Source organism: Cibotium barometz, chromosome 6 (genome assembly GCF_041138505.1).
Source record: "Cibotium barometz isolate CiBa-2024 chromosome 6, ASM4113850v1, whole genome shotgun sequence".
NCBI classification, from domain to species: domain Eukaryota; kingdom Viridiplantae; phylum Streptophyta; class Polypodiopsida; order Cyatheales; family Cibotiaceae; genus Cibotium; species Cibotium barometz.
In genome coordinates, this window is record NC_141051.1 from 19,700,134 (window position 1) to 19,719,472 (window position 19,339).

The following is a 19,339-nucleotide window of genomic DNA, read 5'->3' on the forward strand; positions in this document are numbered from 1 at the left end:
GTTTAAAAACATAAATGCTTCATCACGAGTTAGTGTTTTGCAAAACATACTTCTTCCACCTCACGTACATACTCTAAACTTCAAACCTGTCTCCTAGGCACCTTTATTTAATCATTGTCAAGCCAACAAAATGCTCTGGCATGTAATTGGCACTGTCTGCAACAGAGACTACACAGGAGCAGATTCTTACACGACAGGAGATTTGGTTCTTCAACAGTTTTGTTTTGCCTGCTGCTTCTACACCCATTCTCTCTACTCTTTTCTATTGAACTGCTTCGACTTCTCTCCCTTCCCTAACCCATCAACACAAAAGGTACTTTCTTCTCCCTTCTTCAAACAAAGACCACTTTTACCAACTCACATCACAATGTAGATTTAGAGCAAGTTTAGAGCTCATAGCCAAGCTTGCTCTTGGCAGAAACTATCTCTTTGCTACCTTCTCAACTGAGGAACAGATTCCTTCTCATGACTTTAACCTTGGACTATGCAACCAGAATTTGCACCCTCAATGTGTCAAGTTTCGGCACTTTTTAGATAACACTTGAATCTACACACACAAATGTGACAGCAACAAAGAAAACTTATTGCCTTACAGACAAGATAGACCTGTAAATCCAGTCTGGTTCCCCGTGATTTACTGTAAGATCCAACACATACTGTCTTAACTAGCACTACTCCAAAACCCATTAAGGCCAAACAAAATGCATGCTCAATTCAAACAGAAAATCCAAATAAAAACTACACCAGATAGCTCAGGCTAATAGTGATAAGCAAATCCAAATAAAAACCACATCAGATAGCTCAGGCTAATAGTAATAAGCAATAGCATTGAATGAAAACTCCAAAATTCTATGGCTAGAAATCACAGAAAGAACCACTTCATAGCACTCTTTTTCTAAAAACCCACACTGCAAAGCAAAGAAACGCAGGTAAAAAGTGTCATACCACTACAGCTGCTCCTGCAGCCAAAATTGATGGTCCACACAATAATTTAAAACAATTTATAACACTACCAAGCACAACCAAGTAATGAATACTATCGGCAAATCAATCTTCATCCTCTGATTCAGCATTCCTAAGCCACTCAACAAATCGAGTTGCTAACTTCTTAACCTGGCCGGTTTTGGAATCAAGCCCATCAGCAGCACCTTCGTCATACCAGGCCAAGATAGGCTCCTCCTCTAGAATATCCGAGTCATAAAGCATTTTCAACACCCCAGCAACCTCCACCTCCTTCCTGATTTCAAGAGGTCCACATGCAAAGTATGCCTCAACTGCCCCAAGAAGCAATTCCTGACCATGTTCATCTATGACCACTTTTGACAAATATGACTTCTTCTTGCCAACTTCCTTGGCCAAACCTTTTGAAATCCCTTCAAAGAGAGCCCCAAAGTAAGCATTCATGGCTTCCTGCTCAGAAACATGGGTTCTGTCCACATGTAGGTGCGCTGCTAGTTGACTTGCATCAAAGCCACTCAGAAGACATCCCTTGAAATCCTTCACAAGTTTATCATGAAGACTCAGCTCCTTGAGTGCAATAACGTCATCTTCATTGATGCCAGTATCCCCTTTCTTCAAAGGGCTTTTCTTGGTTGTAAGCTTACCGTCCTTGATCTTTGAACCAGCTGCCTTTTCAAGATCATCGCTTATAGTATTCAGCATAACCATCTCACTTGTAGCTGAAGTTAGCTGCTCTTTAATGCGCAGCTGCGCTGCTTTGAAAGAAGTGTCAGTTTGCCACTGCACATCATCCTCTTCTTCTTCAGCTTCCTCTGCATGTTCACCTTGACTAGAAGTAGGAGAATGCTCCTCTTCATCAGAACTGGATGCCTTCTTCTTAGAAACATGATTGTCATCTTCATGACCCTTCTTCTTCTTGGTTTCCTTTTTGGCCCGTTTCATCTCCTCATCCAGTGCCTCGCCTTCCTTTAGCCTCTCCTTCTCAGCTCTTCTCATTCCTTTCTTGTCAGAGCTTTTCTTTTTCTGCTCTGGAGGGTTCTTCAGTATAAAGGTTGTCAGCTTGTCTCGCATGTCCACCTCAGAGACGAATCCACATGCCGCACATTTCAGATTTATTAGCTGATTTTTTGTGATGACTATCTCAGTCTCTGGATTCCCACATCCATAACACTGGACAAACTTTTTTATGAAAATCTCCAGTAGCCCTGCCAGCTTAGAAGTATCGTGAGCTCCATTCACTATTGCAGTGCCCGTTTTCTCATCGAACTTCGATTGTGCTCCAAGTTCGCACCCAAAAAACTTGGTGGTGTAGGCTGGAGGCCTGGCCAGAGCCTTTGCAACATCAACCATGTTGACAAGGTTTGTTTTAATTCCATTTCCACGTCCTTCTATCTTGGTGATGAGCCGAGGCATCTTATACCTGTAGAAGGCATCATCCTTGTTGCTAGCCCCAATGTTCAACAGAGCCATTCTAATGTGTTAGTGATCAACCTTAAACCCACCAACCCTTGCAACAGAAATAATGTCTTCTTCAGGCTGCACCAGATGGATATCCTCACACCAAGACCACAGGCAGAAGGCACCCCAGAGATGAGGAGATGGGCAAGGGTAAGTGCAAGGACACACCTCGCTTGTAAGTTGCGGAAACCAAGGATGCATACAACTCTGATTCCGAATCAACTCGGGCTGCATACAGGCAGTCTGTTCGCACATGACAGAAGATGTCCCACACTCCTTAAAAATGGCCTGAACAGAGAGGATTTATCAGCAAAATAATTCTCAGTTAGCTGACTGCTACACAAAGACATAGCAATAATCAAAGGATGTGAAAGAAAAGCTTCTTTATTAACTTTGAGTAGCATTGAAAACCTTCAAACCACAAGCCGTGATTTATATCGCATCTGATGAATCTTTGAAATAGAAGCTATAACCACCAACCTAGAAATCCTAGTAAGTAAACTAACCAAAAAAATGACTCGAGTGGGCTACCTGGAAGAATTCAACTTGAGCAAAAGGCTGTTATCATGTTCTAACAAATACAAAGACACAACATGAGCAACTAAGTTCAATAGGTCTTTGCTACAGAAAATTGGAAACATTGGACAGAGTAAGCATTTGAAGATAGAGTGACCAGCACAAAAATGCAGAGCCTAATTTTGTTACAATTGGTTATCTATGATGGGAAATTTACGGACTTCGCTAGAGATTTCTTTGAAGAAAGTATCTGCAACATCTCTCTTTCTCTCTCTCTCTCATACAGTCCGGAGAACACCAAAACCTAACAACATTAAGCATTAAAAATAACAAAAAGAAAAACCTACTCCCCCAAACATATCCTTGTGCTTGACATGTGAAAACAGAACATAAACCCATATCCCTCCTCAACGTTAACAAAAAGAAAAACCTACTACCCTAAACATATCCTTGTGCTTGGGACATGTGAAAACAGAACATAAACCCATATCCCTCCGAAGCATAAAACTACATATAACAGCTAGATGACACTGTACAAGCATGTAAGAAACAAAATAGCATAATCTAATAGCATCTAAGTCACCTCTAAGCATGATAAAAAAAAACCTTGTCTAGAGTCCCCTCTCGACATGATGGTCTAAATCCCCTCTAAGCATGATAATCATGCGTCTCATCGGACCGTGTTGGTCTGCCTTTAGGTCCCCTGTAAGATTGATAAGAAAATATTGATCCTCTCTATATCACCTAAGCATGATAATCAAGTCTTTCAAGTATGATAATCTTGTCTAAGTTCAGAGGATTTTCTCTATGATCTGTGAGCTTCCGTTGCTCAACGAAATCTAAGCTTTCGTAATAAAGAAGAGCAAATCGTATACCACAAATAGCTACTGCAAGGATTCTGTGCTGTATATGGATGAATCATAGTTGAAATCCGACAAGAAATGAACAGGCTATGCGATCTTAAGCAAGACTAAACCCCCCAAAAAAAAAAGCACCAATCCATCTACCTCTGTCAGATCTCATCGCTTCAAACAGAAATCACAATCTCATCTGAATATACAGAAATCTGAGAGTAACGAACAGAACCTAGTTTCGGGTAGTGTAAAGGGGAAACATGGATGGATCCAACAGAAATCAATAAGAGGAGAAACACATACCTGTGAGAGCAGAAAGCGAGGATCGAAAACGGGACTTCAGATAAGTCTGCGCTCTTCTTCTGTGTTGACGGTGCTTGGGAGGCAGACGAGCGAAGACTTGGGGCTTATTTTGATTTGCTCTCAACAAACCCTAGCTTTTTGCTTTTTTTCTCCGCGTTTAACGCCAGCTGTCGGTCGGGTCAAAGTCCCATTTCTCTTTTCCCTCGTCAAGCTAATTTTTCCCCAAAAATGCCATTTCATGTATTAATTGGAAAACGTGCGAAGATAAAAAACATTTCAAAAACGTTTGTCCAAAAATGCATTACCTATATAGTCACTCAAAAGTCTTAGTTTAGTGGAAAGCCATATGTTCACAACACGCGCAGCTGGGTCCTCACAAAAATACATATCTATATAGTCACTCAAAAGTCTAGTACACCTATTCATTAATCACCCCAATTATTAAATGCTAAGGTTGAACCTTAGCATTCTAAGGGTTTGAACCTTACATGATCTTTCGATTCTCCCTTCCACACATTGGTGCCCTGTGTGCCCTGTCTCCCCTTGTTCTCACGATATAGCCATATTTGGTATTGATGTGTGTGAACACACTAGGACTAGCTTTAGGAGGTTTCTTCCCCCATGCTAGTATTCCTTCACCTACACCACATGACAGCCCTCCTCATCACACGATCAACGTGTGAGCATGAACTAGAAGAAATAATTACAGAGATGCAAACGTCATGGCTAGAGGTCTCCTATCTGACAAACTAGAGAGAGAGAGAGAGAGAGAGAGAGAGAGTTATATCAAGCTCTACGAAAGGCCAAGGTGACCTATGAGACAATTAAATAACATGAAGACGGTGGAGGTCTTAAGCCAAATTTCTGGTGCAGCAAGAGAAATCATTTAAAAAGAAAGACCTACCTATCAACTAAGAGGGATGTTATTATGCCAAATGCACCTTAAAACCAATCTATTTCTTGATCTATTTGGCTCGCTCTCAACAAACCCTAGCTTGTTGCTTTTTTCTCGCTCTCCCGGCAAGAACCGCACCAGGTGTCGGTTTGGTCAAAGTCTCTAGTCTTCTAGGCGAAACTAAAAATTTTGTCATTTCAATGTATTTTTATACATTTAATTGGAAAATGTGCCAAGGAAAAACATTGCAAAAACATTAGCAGTGAAAGCGTAAATCTTTTTCAAACATAACCTATTGGGAGAGGTGGGATTCGAACCTACGTAGAAAACCTTCAATAGATTTTTAATCTATCGCTTTTAACCACTCGGCCACTCTCCCCGTTCAAAGTAAGCTTTGACTGACTTTCAGAGCCAAGATCGCGATTGGGAAGAGAGAAATCGGTCAATCCACACGTCCTAACCCCTTCCAATGGACTAATCGAACCTTCACAATAGAACGTCCACTTGCCTTCTTTGTGCACTACTCAAGCCTTGGCTAATTCGACATTCTTCTACTTGAGTTTCATTGGGGTTAATTCCTCTCTGTTCCATATCTTTGTGCCTTTAAGTTTGTTTGACTATTCAAGAGAGCTGTAAATTTATTGAACTTGTACGGTGAGATTGACCATTGCATGATTACCTTGTTGTGAGACATAGGTACGCACATCCCAATTGATCTCATTGGCATGGCTTTACATAATTGATCTTTTAGGTATCCTTGTTAGCATGGCTTCACATAATTAATCTTTTAAGTATCCTTCTTCGGTTGCCATAATTGTAACATCCTTCATGTTGACCGCCCACACATATATGAATGGCCTTTAATTTTGCTTGAATCAATCGTAGTGAGTTCTAACTTGATTTGTCTTTCAAATCTTCCTTAACCATAGTTTTGATGCTAAGACCATCTCTTGGAGTTTCTTCCTTTATCTCATTTTTCACCTTGGTGATGATTTCTTGGGTCTCGAATGCTAGGATTGGATTGTTTTTCCAAGTTTGCAACTCAATCTTCAAGTTCGCAAGCCCGCCCTTTTAACCATGTGATTCGCTCGATCAAATAAGTGATTAGCTCATTTGAATGTGGTGAGAGGTTTCCTTAATGTTGCCATAGCATCTATAAAAGCTCAATTTCTTTAGCATTTTCACAATCTATTGCTTGCCTATGTAAACCTTCTGATCAGGTTTTTTTCCACTCCTTTTTTTTAATGTGGTGATGCCTATGTTCGAATGTTGCATTTGAGTATGTCACTCGAGGCAACTAGATTTGCATGTCGAAAGTGGAAAAGTGCATGAAAAGGCAAAAGGTGATCCAAATCTAAGGTGACTAACAAACTAGTGTTAATGTTGAGCTCGATATTGTTACATTATTGTTCTCTTGACGGTGTTAGTAGGGAGAGAGAGAGAGAGAGAGAGAGAGAGAGAGAGAGAGAGAGAGAGAGAGAGAGCACCATCATATCATATAGAGTTGCATGAATTGACACTTGGAGCACACCATTGTTTCCCAAAAAAAAGATATGACGAGCTATTATTATGTTATTCTTGAACCTTTAAAAAACTTTTCCCTTCAAAAAGCCTTGAGAAGAATAATCAATGGGAACGTTTTGGTGCGTTATTAGGAACCCAACTATAATGTTTAATGAAAAGGATAACTCCTCAATTCAATCAATTCTCATTACTAAAATACACACTAAAGACTAATTGTATAACTAAAATTCATAAGGGCTGCAATAAATGAAATGGATCACTCCTAAATTCAGTTAATATGAAAAGGATCACTCCTCAATTCAGTCAATTTTCATTACTAAAAGGACAATCCTCAATTCAATCAATTTTCATTACTAAAATGCACACTAATTGTATAACTAAATTTCATTTTAAAAAAGAAGGGTTACACAAATCTTATAATTGGTTTACTTAAATTTCAACTAACATAACACACAAGAATGTCGTTTTTTCACCAGACTACATTATTGAGACTTTGGATATTATCTCAAGTCGGTTATGTCGCATTCCATACCCATGTGAGGAGGAGGATTCGCAAATGCAAAATTACCCTCCCACCATCACTGATGCTGGGATGGCAACCTTAAATTGGATACCACCTAGTGTTCGCCCTTTCAATCAAAGAAAGGCATCAAAATGGGTACCTAGAGCACCTTCCTATAATAAGAAATTAGAGATTGCAATGTACACATGATGACCCTCACAAACGCATGATTTCTTGTGAGAAAAATTCAAACTCAAAATGCAAACAAATAAAGATGGTTGAAATCATTGATGAAAATTATCTTTTCTGATTCCCACCCACTTGGAGTGCTCCAGAAATTGGCTAAACACAAACCATCAAGATGGAACTCGTATGGGAAGAGAATGCAAGGCCATACATACAATAAAGGTCAATGAGTGAATAATGAACGAGAAGTTGCACCTTAGGTCTAAATATAGGCATCTAGAGTGGGGTGGAATGAACATGGTTAGCTCTAAATTGACATAACTAAAAATAAGATTAAACACTAGACCCAAAGTGTCAATGCAGCTTCTATGCCCATCCTGACACATCTACATTGCCCCCATAACCTCACAAGTAGCCTAATATGAAAAAAATAGTACACTTGCATGTAGCCTAGTTGTTAGGGTTTCCAAACCTACTTTAGCGACATCCCTTTTTTGGGAAAATATTTATAATATTAAAGCTGGAAGCCAAGTTTTACAGCATTGATTTGACTTACAAGTGTCTATTCCAACTCATACTTCTTACAATTAAGCAGTTTTCAAATCAAATCCCATCTTTCATCCTCCCAAACAAATGAAGATTAACTCCATGACACATGGTAGTGCATGCTAGCTATCATCATGGGTTCAGTGGTATATCCTTTTAGGGGAAGCCTTTCCAATACATACTTGCCTGTCCAAACCTTAACCACAGGTCTAGTCTTGGGTCCAAACTTGGGGAGCTTGGTCTTCACATCTTCACCTAGGCAAACCTGCAAGCAACCATGGGTTAGGAATTCCTAGTATGTACTAAAGTCTGCTGCTCTGCAAATCAATTGATCCCATTTTGTAAGGATCGTATTACCTGAAGTATGCTAGCATCATTCAGTTTGTTAATATAATATACAGACCTGCACATGTTCACGAATACATTTATACATTACTCATGGTATAGTGGAAGGGTAAGGACATAAACTCAAACATGAGGAGAGGACCACTACAATGTTTTGGCTACGGTGGGCCACATCGAATTGCTAAGTGTCCAAAAACAAGAGTGTGGTTCATACGCACCAACCCCAACAATTGCTTGCCCCACCCAATGACATGCTAGTACTTACTTGTACTAAATGTGGCATTGATTATTTGATCAAGGATTGTTCATACCGCGCAAGTGGTTTGACTTCCACTTCTAGCCAGGCCACTATTCGGACCATTAGTGTGTAGCCTGGAAATATCATGCCACTCAATGTCCTAACACGAGCCCAGACCCAAACACATTCAAACCAGTTTCCCCCCTCTTTGGAACACCAAGCCATTCCTAGATATCCATATCTCCCATAAACAGCTGGATATCTGATAATGCTAGACAACAAGTTAGTAACTTCTTCTGATTCCACCCCCTCCCAAGACCCAATCCCCCCATAGGCCTTGCACTCCCAAGAACCTCGCTACCCATTTCCCAATCCTGGCCCAAAATCCCTTGATAGCAGGACACTCCCCGAAAGTATGCTTCCCATCTTCCAAGGTTGATCTGCATCTTGGGCAATAACCTGAAGTAAAGTTTCTTTGAAGAAGTTTGGTTCCAACTAGTAGAGCTAACAAGCATACTCTCCATAAAAATACCTGAAATTTCAAAGGCATGTTAGATTCCCAAATGAGTTTCCATCTCTTCCTCCAAGTTCCAGCTCTCCAATTCACTTTCCAAGCTTTATTGCAATATTCCATATTTAAATCCCTCAACTTTAGATACACGGCCTTGGTTGACCCTTTGTCCAGCTTCACCCCATTGAACCACCTCCAATATTTAAGCCATAAAGAATCATCAAATGCAATAGATACCAAGACTTTCTGAATTTCTACCAACACCTGATTAACCAAAAGCCTTTCTCTGGACTATAGCCCGAATTCTATGATTAACCGATCAAGCTCTTTCCAACCTGCCTGAAACCAATCCCAACAATCTGCAAGTCTTCTCAAGCCTTTGTTATTCAATTTTTTGCCCATACTAACATTTTAAAGAGCCAGAGGAGGGTTAAAATTGTGCGACCACCATATCCCTAGGTTAAAGAAAGAGTTGTCTCAGTGGCTCTAGAACAACCATCCCTAATAACGAACTCCAAGGCTACTCAAACATGATGCATGAGGGACCTTATTGCTCCTACTATTGTTTATGCTACTTTGCTAAAGAATGAATACCCTTGTAAACTCAAGAAATTTCCCCACTTTTTCCCAAGGGGACAAAACCCCTAAAATCTCCCACGGCCATCTAAAGAAAATTCCTAGCCTGGCGTTTAGGGTATGAGCTAGAGCTCCCTCAAGAGAGGGGGAGATTACTTTTTGTTGAAGCTATGCAACACAAAGCATATAAAACACTCTCATGGAATGTGCCAGGCATATGCTCATAGTCCAAGAGAAGAGAATGCACTAGATTGTGGAACAAATCTTTATATACATGCATGAACTAAAAATTAGAGAAGATATGAATATCTATCTCGACAAGGGTGGAACTTTTGGATGCATTAGTGCTCCTCATGATAGAGGTGGTGGTACGGCTATACTTGGTAGAGATAGATGGAAGCTACAACATGTATGCCGACACAATGAAGGGGTGTGATTTTAGAGGTAAGTTGTGATAATATGCATCTGGCTATTTGTAGTCTCTATGCTCCTAATGTTTCCATGAATATAGCAGCCAAGGTCTAGTCTAAAATTGTCGAATTGCTTGTAAACAAAAATGGTATTTTGGTTGGGGACTTCAACATAGTTGAAGACCCCCGGGATAGGTCTCACCCTAGAAGACATGTGCATTGATGAATGGAATGCATGGCAACACCTCAGATAGACATGCAAAGTGGTGGATGCCGAAAGCCTCAGTGATAGTGATGAGTTAAGTATGTGCACAAGAACAAATAGATAGCAGCTAGCTACACGGTGGGCTGCTATACTAGGATAGATACTATCCCAGCCACCTCCTCCCACTGCAACCATATTATCCCTCTCTTTCTTTCTCCCTCTCTCCGCATGTCTTATGCTCATTTCTTGCTTTCTCACCACTTCCTCCCCCTCCTAAACCCACTATAACCGACTCCTTTCCCTCTCCCTCTCTTTCCCTCTCCCTCTCCCTCCCTCTCCCTCTCTCCCTCTTTCAATCCACACCCTCATGCATGCTCTCTCCACCTCTGTCTATCCATATCCCTCTCTCCCTCTTTCAATCCACACCCTCATGCATGCTCTCTCCACCTTTGTCTATCCATATCCCTCTCTCTCTCTCTCTCTCTCTCTCTCTCTCTCTCTCTCTCTCCACCTATCATGCTCATTTCTCTACTATTCTACTCTCATGTCTCGTCTCCTCTTCAATGCCTCTCTCGCCTACTCTCATGTCTCGTCTCCTCTTCAATGTTTCTCTGGCTTGCTCTCATCTCTCTCTCTCTCTCTCTCTCTCTCTCTCTCTCTCTCCTTGTACATGCACTCTCATGCATGCTCTCTCCATCTCTGTCTATCCTTCTCCCTCTCTCTCCCTCACTGCCACCATACACTCTCTCTTTGCTGTCTATCCCTCTCCCCCTCTCTGCCCATGCTCTTCCTCCATCTGTCCCTTCAACTTTATTCCCCCCCTTCTCATTCTCCCTGGCAATCTCTCTCTCTCTCTCTCTCTCTCTCTCTCTCTCTCTCTCTCTCTCTCTCTCTTTATATAGACAAGGAACATGTCTTGACGCTACGGAACATGTCATCCACCTTTTATTTTTAAAATACATGAGATCAAAAGGAACACAAGCTATACAAATTAATTTGTTGTGATCTTTAAGAAGCCAATATATATAGAATGGCATTTACAATAGCCTTATTAGGCTCCACACATACAACATGTCTACCCTCATAACGACCCACTAGAGCAAAACCTCATGTTAAATATAGTTCAACAACTACATTTCCCACTTTTGAACATGACTTTACAAATGAATTCCCAGAACTCTCTTCCACGCGATAGCCTCTTGCAAGCAATCAATTCCAAAAGCCATATTACGGCAATATCCTTAAATTCCAATAGCCATATTATGACAATATCCTTAAATTCTAAACATAAAATAAGTACAACATGCTAATTCATACCTCGCCAAGGGTATCCATCTCTTGACCTCACCCAGTTAGCTTGGACACTATTATCAACAATAAAATCAATCATGGGTGGTGGAGGATGAATACTTGCCACTACGTTTGTGAAGGTCGCACAAATGAGAGTATAGACCTTTAAAGTAGGAAACAAGTGTCAATAAATAGGAAACCAATGAAATGCAAATGCAAAAAACACATGAAAAATTTGCAAGAGTGGAGTTCACCAAAGTTCCATACACTCACTCTACTTCAGTCCTGCACCGAACATTTAAGAGACAGACCATTATGTAGCCATGAGATTTGCAACTTGCACTATTGTTACAATGACAACCAAGGTACCATTATCATCAAGAACAATACTAGCTAGGTCAAAGTTATGTTGCTTGTCCCCATCTACATTGCAAACATGGCAATAAGCAATGCATAAAGAAGACCTAAAGAAATGATGAGGGAGATGAACGCTAACTTAAAAGTGCTAAACACATCAAGGCTCACCTACTATGTCATTCCATGCCAGGACTTCATTTTTATTTAACCCCAAAATAGGTCCACCTATGGTGGTGGGCAACCTTGCTATAATAGCATGGCACCCAACGTTAGAAGGAATGCCTTGAATTGTGAACGTGTCATTTGTGGCACACACACCTTGAAGTGCATCACGATGGTGCCCAAACTCGTCAAGGACTATATTATTTCTAAATGATCTTCCCATCTTAATAGGATTTCTAAGCATTGTTATTATTCTTCCAAAGTAAAATAACACTGCGGAATTCAAAACCATGAAAGTGACATAAGTCTATGCATTGAATTCAATACTAATAGTGTATAGAATTTGACACCAATATTACATGTGCAATCTCTAAGTGGCTCGTCTCATCAATTAATGTGGATATGCTTGCACTTGTTTGTCCATGTGCATCTTGCTCATTGTCATACAAAGGGATTCTTGAGATCCAAGAAAAACATTGCGCAAATTTAACGAGTGTATTACACTTCAAAAATCTAAGGATTACTTTTTAACTTGTATGTAGTACCTTCTACTACATCTTCAATGGGTCTTTCCTCCACATTGCCTATTTGTCATGGAAGCTTTATCTTTATTGGTGATAGAGGACTATGCGTAGGACCTGATGTTGGTCGGAGAGGAGCCAAGGGAGGCTTTCCTCTTTTCATTCCTTCCTTCTTACTTCTTTGTTCACAAAGAACCCATATGTTAGTGATGGAGTATTGTATAGAGGAATTCAGATAACAATGTTTTGACATACCTGTGTAGGTACCTTAATAGTTGGAGACTGTAGTGAGGTATACAAATCATCCTCATTCACACTATCTTCACCCCCCTCACCATCATCATCCTCTTCTTTGTCTTCATTAGAGTCACCATCAAGATCCTCCTCTTTGTGTTCATCACTGTCAAACTGCTTGATTTTTCCTCTTGCTCCTCTTTGGATTAAATAGATATTTCCTTACCTTTTCCCTCCTCACTTCGAAGACTTGCTCCCTATACCTCCATGTCGTGCCGTATAAGTGGTTGACAAGCCTTGTGTATGAAGAACACTTCTGTAATAAGACTACAATAAAAATTTTACCGGTTTTATCCCTCTTGTTCTCAATGCATGAGCATATAACTTCTCCTTCTCTTTCAGAAACTGATCTTTACGAAAGTCAAGGAATAGTTGACAACTTCTATATACTGTAGACGACCACACATCCCACCATTGTGCTTGTGAGTACATGGTGTTCGCATGCTCGGGGTCACACCATTCCTTTAAAATTGGTGGCAAGTGTGGAATGGTCTTACTTGTAATGCAGCTTTGTATCCATCTATGAAAGAATAGTTATAAAACATTATTCATCTAACCACAATGTAATTAAATTCATAACGTAATTAATTTAATGCAACTTAAGTTACTAGGCATTGCACCTATAACATAATTAATTTAATGCAACTTGAGTTAAGTTACTAGGCATTGCACCTATAAACACATCTTATCGCTGTAAGCTTCACATCTAGATGTGAGTCAATGCTTTGGTTTGGCCTAACCTTCACTGCATACTCCTCAAACAAATTCTCTCTATTTTGAGGTTTCAACTCGAAGGTCTCCATAGCAAAGGTGGTTGGCATGACTACTTTGTACATGTCTTCTATATGTATGACCAATAGAAATTCATACTTCACTATTTGATGCCACATCACCTCCCTTTGCAACTAGTCTCACGGAATTGCATTGTTCCAGCTATGTCATGTATTAAATGCAATTCAATAACAATTACAAACTATTCATATTGACATCAGATTCAATAATAATAACTTACACATAGGTACCCTGAAAGATGCAAGCCCATGTGCATCTCCTGAAATCATTGCACCTAACACATTTGTCTTCTCGAAAGGTGAAAGGTCGAAGAAGCTAAGCTATACAGCCTCTCCTCGTTCAAGCATGCAGGCTTCTCCTCTTAGTTTCCTTGAGATAGTAATCTTCAAAATAGAGAAAGGTGAAAGGTCGAAGAAGCTAAGCTATACAGCCTCTCCTCGTTCAAGCATGCAGGCTTCTCCTCTTAGTTTCCTTGAGATAGTAATCTTCAAAATAGAGAAAGGAAATTCAGGATTCATTTATGGGACTAAATTCTACAAAGGTTTATAGTACATTATATATGAAGAACTCCTCTCCTTGTTCTTTCAGGAGGACTAGCAATCACCGCATATCTTTAGGTAGTTTTCCTTAGCTTTGGATTAGGCTTGTAGTATGCAGACCTCCATTGTTCCTTGAATTCCTTTCAAGGGAGATGATCTTTTAGTATCTCAACTTCTCTTATTGCTACCAAGTACTCATCCTAGGACATGATATGATATATGCATACATGAGTTTATGTATGAATCAAACCATTAAAAATGTGGTAGAGTTTTATGATTATATTATGGTTACTTGGAATACTATTTTTGAGAGTATACGAAGTAGAAAGTTATACCAAGATGGTCGACCATATCTTCTTTGGGTCTTGAAATACTTCTCATTCCACTTCTTATTCAACTCTCTGAAGCTTGTTGAAGTATTATCTCCTTGTTAGATTTTTCCAACGCTCTTATCAGCCACAATCTTGTCAATGGGAGAGGAAGGAACATATCCAACCTCATTCATCCTAACACAGAAAAAATGTGTATATGTAGAGATACATGGCATGCTTAAAACATGCATACCTGTTCAATCTAGCAATGCACCTCCCCCTCTGGCTCCTCCTAGAACTCCAAGAGAACCATGTCCACATTTGGGTGGTAGTTCTCTCTATGTTTGAATACTGTGTTTTAAACTTCAAAAACTTGGGACATTCATTCCTTATAAATTTCAAAACATTTAAATAATTGATTGATTTAAATGTATACCTCTATCTCCTCCATCCACGCAACCAACCGATGGTTTCCATCCCAAAAGTAGAGCATCTTCTTCAAGAGGAATGACCACTCATATCTTTAATGAGGTTCTCAAAATCCTCGTTTTTCTTGTGCCATATGTCATCCCAAGATGCCTTGTCAGTTTTGGGGGTGACCATGCCGAATATCTTGCATCTATATGGGGACGAATTGCAAAAGGAGAGGCAAAGCATGGACTCATATCTAGGCACACATAGAATGCTCGCATGCACCAGGTGTAGGCACATTAGGCCTCCCGTGTTGTTGTGGGGGTTAGATGGTGCTGCATGCCCCAGGGGATGCCCTCCCCACCTTGACGGGGCAAGTATGATGATGTGGAAACGGAGCCGATGGTGGAAGGAAAAATAGTGGAAATGGCGAAGCTGTCGGGACGACGAGCCGTGTGCCGAACCGACGGGCTGATGAGGTCGGGCCAGTTGGATCAGAGATTCGAGATGGATGGAATGACCTGAGACCACAAGGCTATGGAGTCGGGCCAGAGATACATGATTTGGGTATGACCCGACAAGGTGATATCGTGCTATGATGTGCTCAATGGCCGATGGAGCCGAGTTGCATGATGGGTCACCTTGCAGCCCGATGTCCGAGATCCCGATCCTGGGGCATGTGAGTCTCTCATAGGCAACTTTGATGACTTCAATGAGCATGCATATAAACTTTTCCTTGTCTCTCATATATCCATAATTAAAAAACTCATAACTGAGTTTTTGATATCTAGAAAGCACCCTTCTTATGCAAGGGTTGCTCACTAAATGACAAAGAGGAGCATGAGGCAAGGGAGTGGACTTTGTAACCTATATAAGGATAAGAAGTGTGCAATCGATATTACATTGCATTTCATGAACAAAGTACAATCCCAAAAATGAATGAGGAAAAAGGCTTACCATAAGTCTCTCTATTGTGTTCTATAATAGATTCAAACGAAGGCTGGTAGAATATGTTACTTTGAACATATCTTCCCTTGCTCCTTCCTCTGCCTCCGTCTCATCCTCCTCTTCACTTTCTACAATCACCTCCACTTCTTCCTCTTCATCTTGCTCTAATGTGTTTTGGGCAGTCTCCTCATTATTTTTTGTCCTTTGGGGCTGGGTGTAGACTTTCTATGCTCTTTTTCCCTTTGCCTCTTTGACTTCTTGTTTTTTTGTTGTCCAGTACTTGATCGGATCCAATCTTCCTCATCATTAGGCACCACACACTTCTTCTCTTGGCCTTGTGAGAAGCAGTACTTCTCGAAGAAACTTTCTTCCATTTGGAAGCCCTTGTGGCTTTCTCAAACAGTTGAGTCTTTTTCCCAACCCTAGACCTCTTGTGTGTGCAACATCCTTTTTCTCCATTTGTACCTACAAAACAATGCACCACATAATGTTACAGACTAACAAAGCAAGAAAGATTTAAAAAAAAATCATAAGAAGAAATACTTCTCTTACCAAATTATGATGGATTTATTGCCTCGTGAAGATATGCAATTTCATGATTCTCTATTTGGAATTGTAGAGGAACATTTTTCTCTTCACAAGCAGCGACAAAAATGCCTACATGTTTTTTAGGCAAAGGAACATCATGAACTCTATGTCGTCCTACTTCTATTTGCAATACGATACCGAAACCAACATGTACTTTGTTTGTGGACAAGATTCACATGATCTCCTTTTGAAAAAGCCATACTATTTACTAAACATCAAGAAACAAAATAAAAATTAAAAATTGTAAATTTTTTCATCATTTATGAAATGTATGAAAAATTGATGACTTATTCAAATCTAGGCTACACACACATCCTTAATCCACATAGGTATAGCATTATGTAAATGTACTCAACAGATCAAAGCAAGCTAGCATGCAATAGAATACACACTTACGAATCCTACAAGCAAGCAATACACATGTAGAAGCACGAATAAAAGCAAAGAATCAAGTAGACACAGACACGTAGCAACATACTATGTGAAAGAGAAGATGTAGCAAGACAAACCATAAAAGCATCAAACCTTCTTCTTCTTCTTTATCGGTACTATTGGCTATTAGACCAACATAGGTTTGGTGTCTTTATTTCACGTCTGTTGGAGAAATCATAGTCAAAGAGTGTGTTTTAGTGTGTACTAAGAACTAGTCTTTATGTGAGAGAGTGCCACATGTCACTTTGGGAGATATCCCATAAGCATATGGTACTTGAGTGTGTGTGTTCACTCTATAAGAGTGATGTACTTTTGTGTGTCACGTCAATCAAATCAAGCTATCTTGGTCTACATGTAAGTACTTGTTCATTGCTTTCATTTCCTTCATTTCCATTTCATTATGTTTGCCATCTTTCCTTTTTGCACCTAGAGTTAGCTTGCTCTTCTGTTCCAACATGATATCAGAGCCATGCTTCTCCATGGGCAACCTTTGGGGGTGAAGGCTGACCCACAAATGGAAGTTAGTCTTCCTCCTTTGGTTGTCCATCTCCAAGTGGCTCCACATTCATCCCTTCATCCTCATCCTCATAGCTTCATCCTCAACCTCATCCTCTCCTTTGCGGCTGTGTGAAGAACCGTTGCTAGCGCTTGTTGCCTGCAGACCATCATAGCGTAGCTTCTGCTGATCATCATCCATTGCTAGTGCTCGTCGTTGCTGCTATAGACCATCATAGAGCAGCTTCTGCTGATCATCATGGTTCCACACCTGTGAAGCGCAGCTTCTGCTCTGCTGAACTCCATGGTTCCACACCTATGAAGCATAACTTCTCTAGTTCAAGCGTAGCTTCTTCTGCTGAATGCCTACAACCAGCATATGTGTCGGAGAAGGACTGGAGGTTTCTACTGCACAGAAGAACCTATTGTGGGCTATGGCATCCTCCAAAGTAATGGTGGACTTGCTGGTTATGATGGTGAGCTTTGAGAGGCATGGAGCTGGGGCAGTGACTTGCTTGGATGTTCAACGCGACCTTGCTCATCATGTTTCTTCAAGTCACCATTGCTGTATCTGTAGTGATTTGTTTCCCTTGATTTGCCGAGTTCCATAATGGTATGGACATGACCTTCTCATCGATTCTTAGCGATGTTCTTTCTTCCCATTGGACATTACACTTGTTGGCACAGATCTAGGATAGTCCTAGGATCATCTCTTCTTCCATTGTACTTGCAAGAATTACGAACACCTTTTCGACCAAGGAATTATTACTGATGGAAATATTAACATTTAAATACCCTTCGGCCTTTGTGGTTGTTAGGTGCACACTACGAACTTGCGCATCTGTGTGTTCAAGGTGTGGTCTCCCTAAGGCTATCCAAGTATCATATGAGATTAAGTTGTGTGGCTGGACCTTGTATCTATTAATGCAACACTTGTTGCAATGCCCTTAGCTTGTGAGTCCCAACTTGAGTTGTGCTGGCTCAATGTTCAGATCTCCTTCGTCCACCGCAAGGGTTACGGACGCCATGTTGACATGTTTAAGGCCTTTCTGCATTTTAGCTTTGATTTGCCTAGCCTTAGCTTCATCTTGCGCTTGATGGATTTTTTCTTTTACCAGCTGTTTTTGTTGTTTTAAGAGGTGTTCTTGCAACAAGAGCATCTCTTGGGTTAATGGTCCAAAATATTTTTTTAGTTTACTCCCATTGACATAGCCCTCCATTTGGATGCCATCAATTATTTCGGCGAACAGAACCTTGAGGTGTGATTTTTGATACTCGGAATGGTCCCAGGCCTCGGTATTTAAGTTTCTTTTTCCTAGCATTTCCCACACCATACATGAGGACAAGGTCCCCCGTTTTTAGTTCTTTTTGCTTGAGGTTTCTATCAAACCAGTGTTTCCTGCGTAACTTTTCGACCATGAGCCCATGTGATGCTATCAACCGAGTCTCATCTAGTATTTCCAAGTCAATTAGCCTTTCAGTTAATGCATTCTTGGTTAGACGCTCCTGTACAGTAATCCTTAAGCTTGGGACTAGATATTCCATGGGCATAACCACTTCAACACTATACGCTAGACAAAAAGGAGTATATCATGTCGCTACCTTATATGATGTGCGGTAGGCCCAAAGAGCTACTGCCAGCTTATGCTCCCAATCTATTCGATTTGCTTCCAATGTTTTTTGTCAAGATGGTACACAAAATCTTGTTGGTACTTTCTGCTTGACCATTGGCTTGTGGGTAGTAAGGTGATGATTTTCGATAGATTACTAAGAATCCTGCAAGTAAATAATTAATCACCTCATTGTTGAAATGTGAGCCGTAATCACTCACTAATTCTAGTGGGCAGCCAAACCTTGATATGATTTGCTCATATACAAATTTTGTAGTTGTTCGCGCATCAGCTTTCTTCAAAGCTCTGGCTTCTGCCCACTTCGTTGAAATAGTCTGTGGCCACAATTATGTAGCGAGCTTTGGAACGGATGTGCTGTTGGACTAATCGGCCCCATAAAATCTATCCCCCATTTCTCAAATGGTTGCCGTACGATGATGGGGGTTAGTGGCATCTTGTCTCTTTGTTGGGAACAACGAAACGTTGGCATTCCTTGTAGCTTTTGATGAACTCTATGATGTCCCCAAATAACATGGGCCACCAAAGTCCAGCTTGAAGCA

The 19,339-nt window shown here is 40.5% G+C and overlaps 1 protein-coding gene and 1 non-coding gene across 2 annotated transcripts; both read right to left on the minus strand.

Annotated features, from left to right (window-relative positions):
• Positions 1–867: 867 nt before the first annotated feature.
• On the minus strand, positions 868–4,223 carry LOC147637491 (eukaryotic translation initiation factor 5-like). The gene is made up of 2 exons (XM_086799277.1): positions 4,092–4,223; positions 868–2,706 (listed from the first exon to the last, which is right to left on the minus strand). The coding sequence occupies exon 2, from the start codon at positions 2,428–2,430 to the stop codon at positions 1,048–1,050; it is 1,383 nt and encodes a 460-aa protein (XP_086655403.1). The 5' UTR covers positions 2,431–2,706; positions 4,092–4,223; the 3' UTR covers positions 868–1,047.
• A 1,059-nt stretch (positions 4,224–5,282) lies between these two features.
• TRNAF-AAA (transfer RNA phenylalanine (anticodon AAA)) lies at positions 5,283–5,365 on the minus strand. The gene has a single exon. It is a non-coding gene; the product is annotated as a tRNA-Phe (tRNA).
• Positions 5,366–19,339: the final 13,974 nt, after the last annotated feature.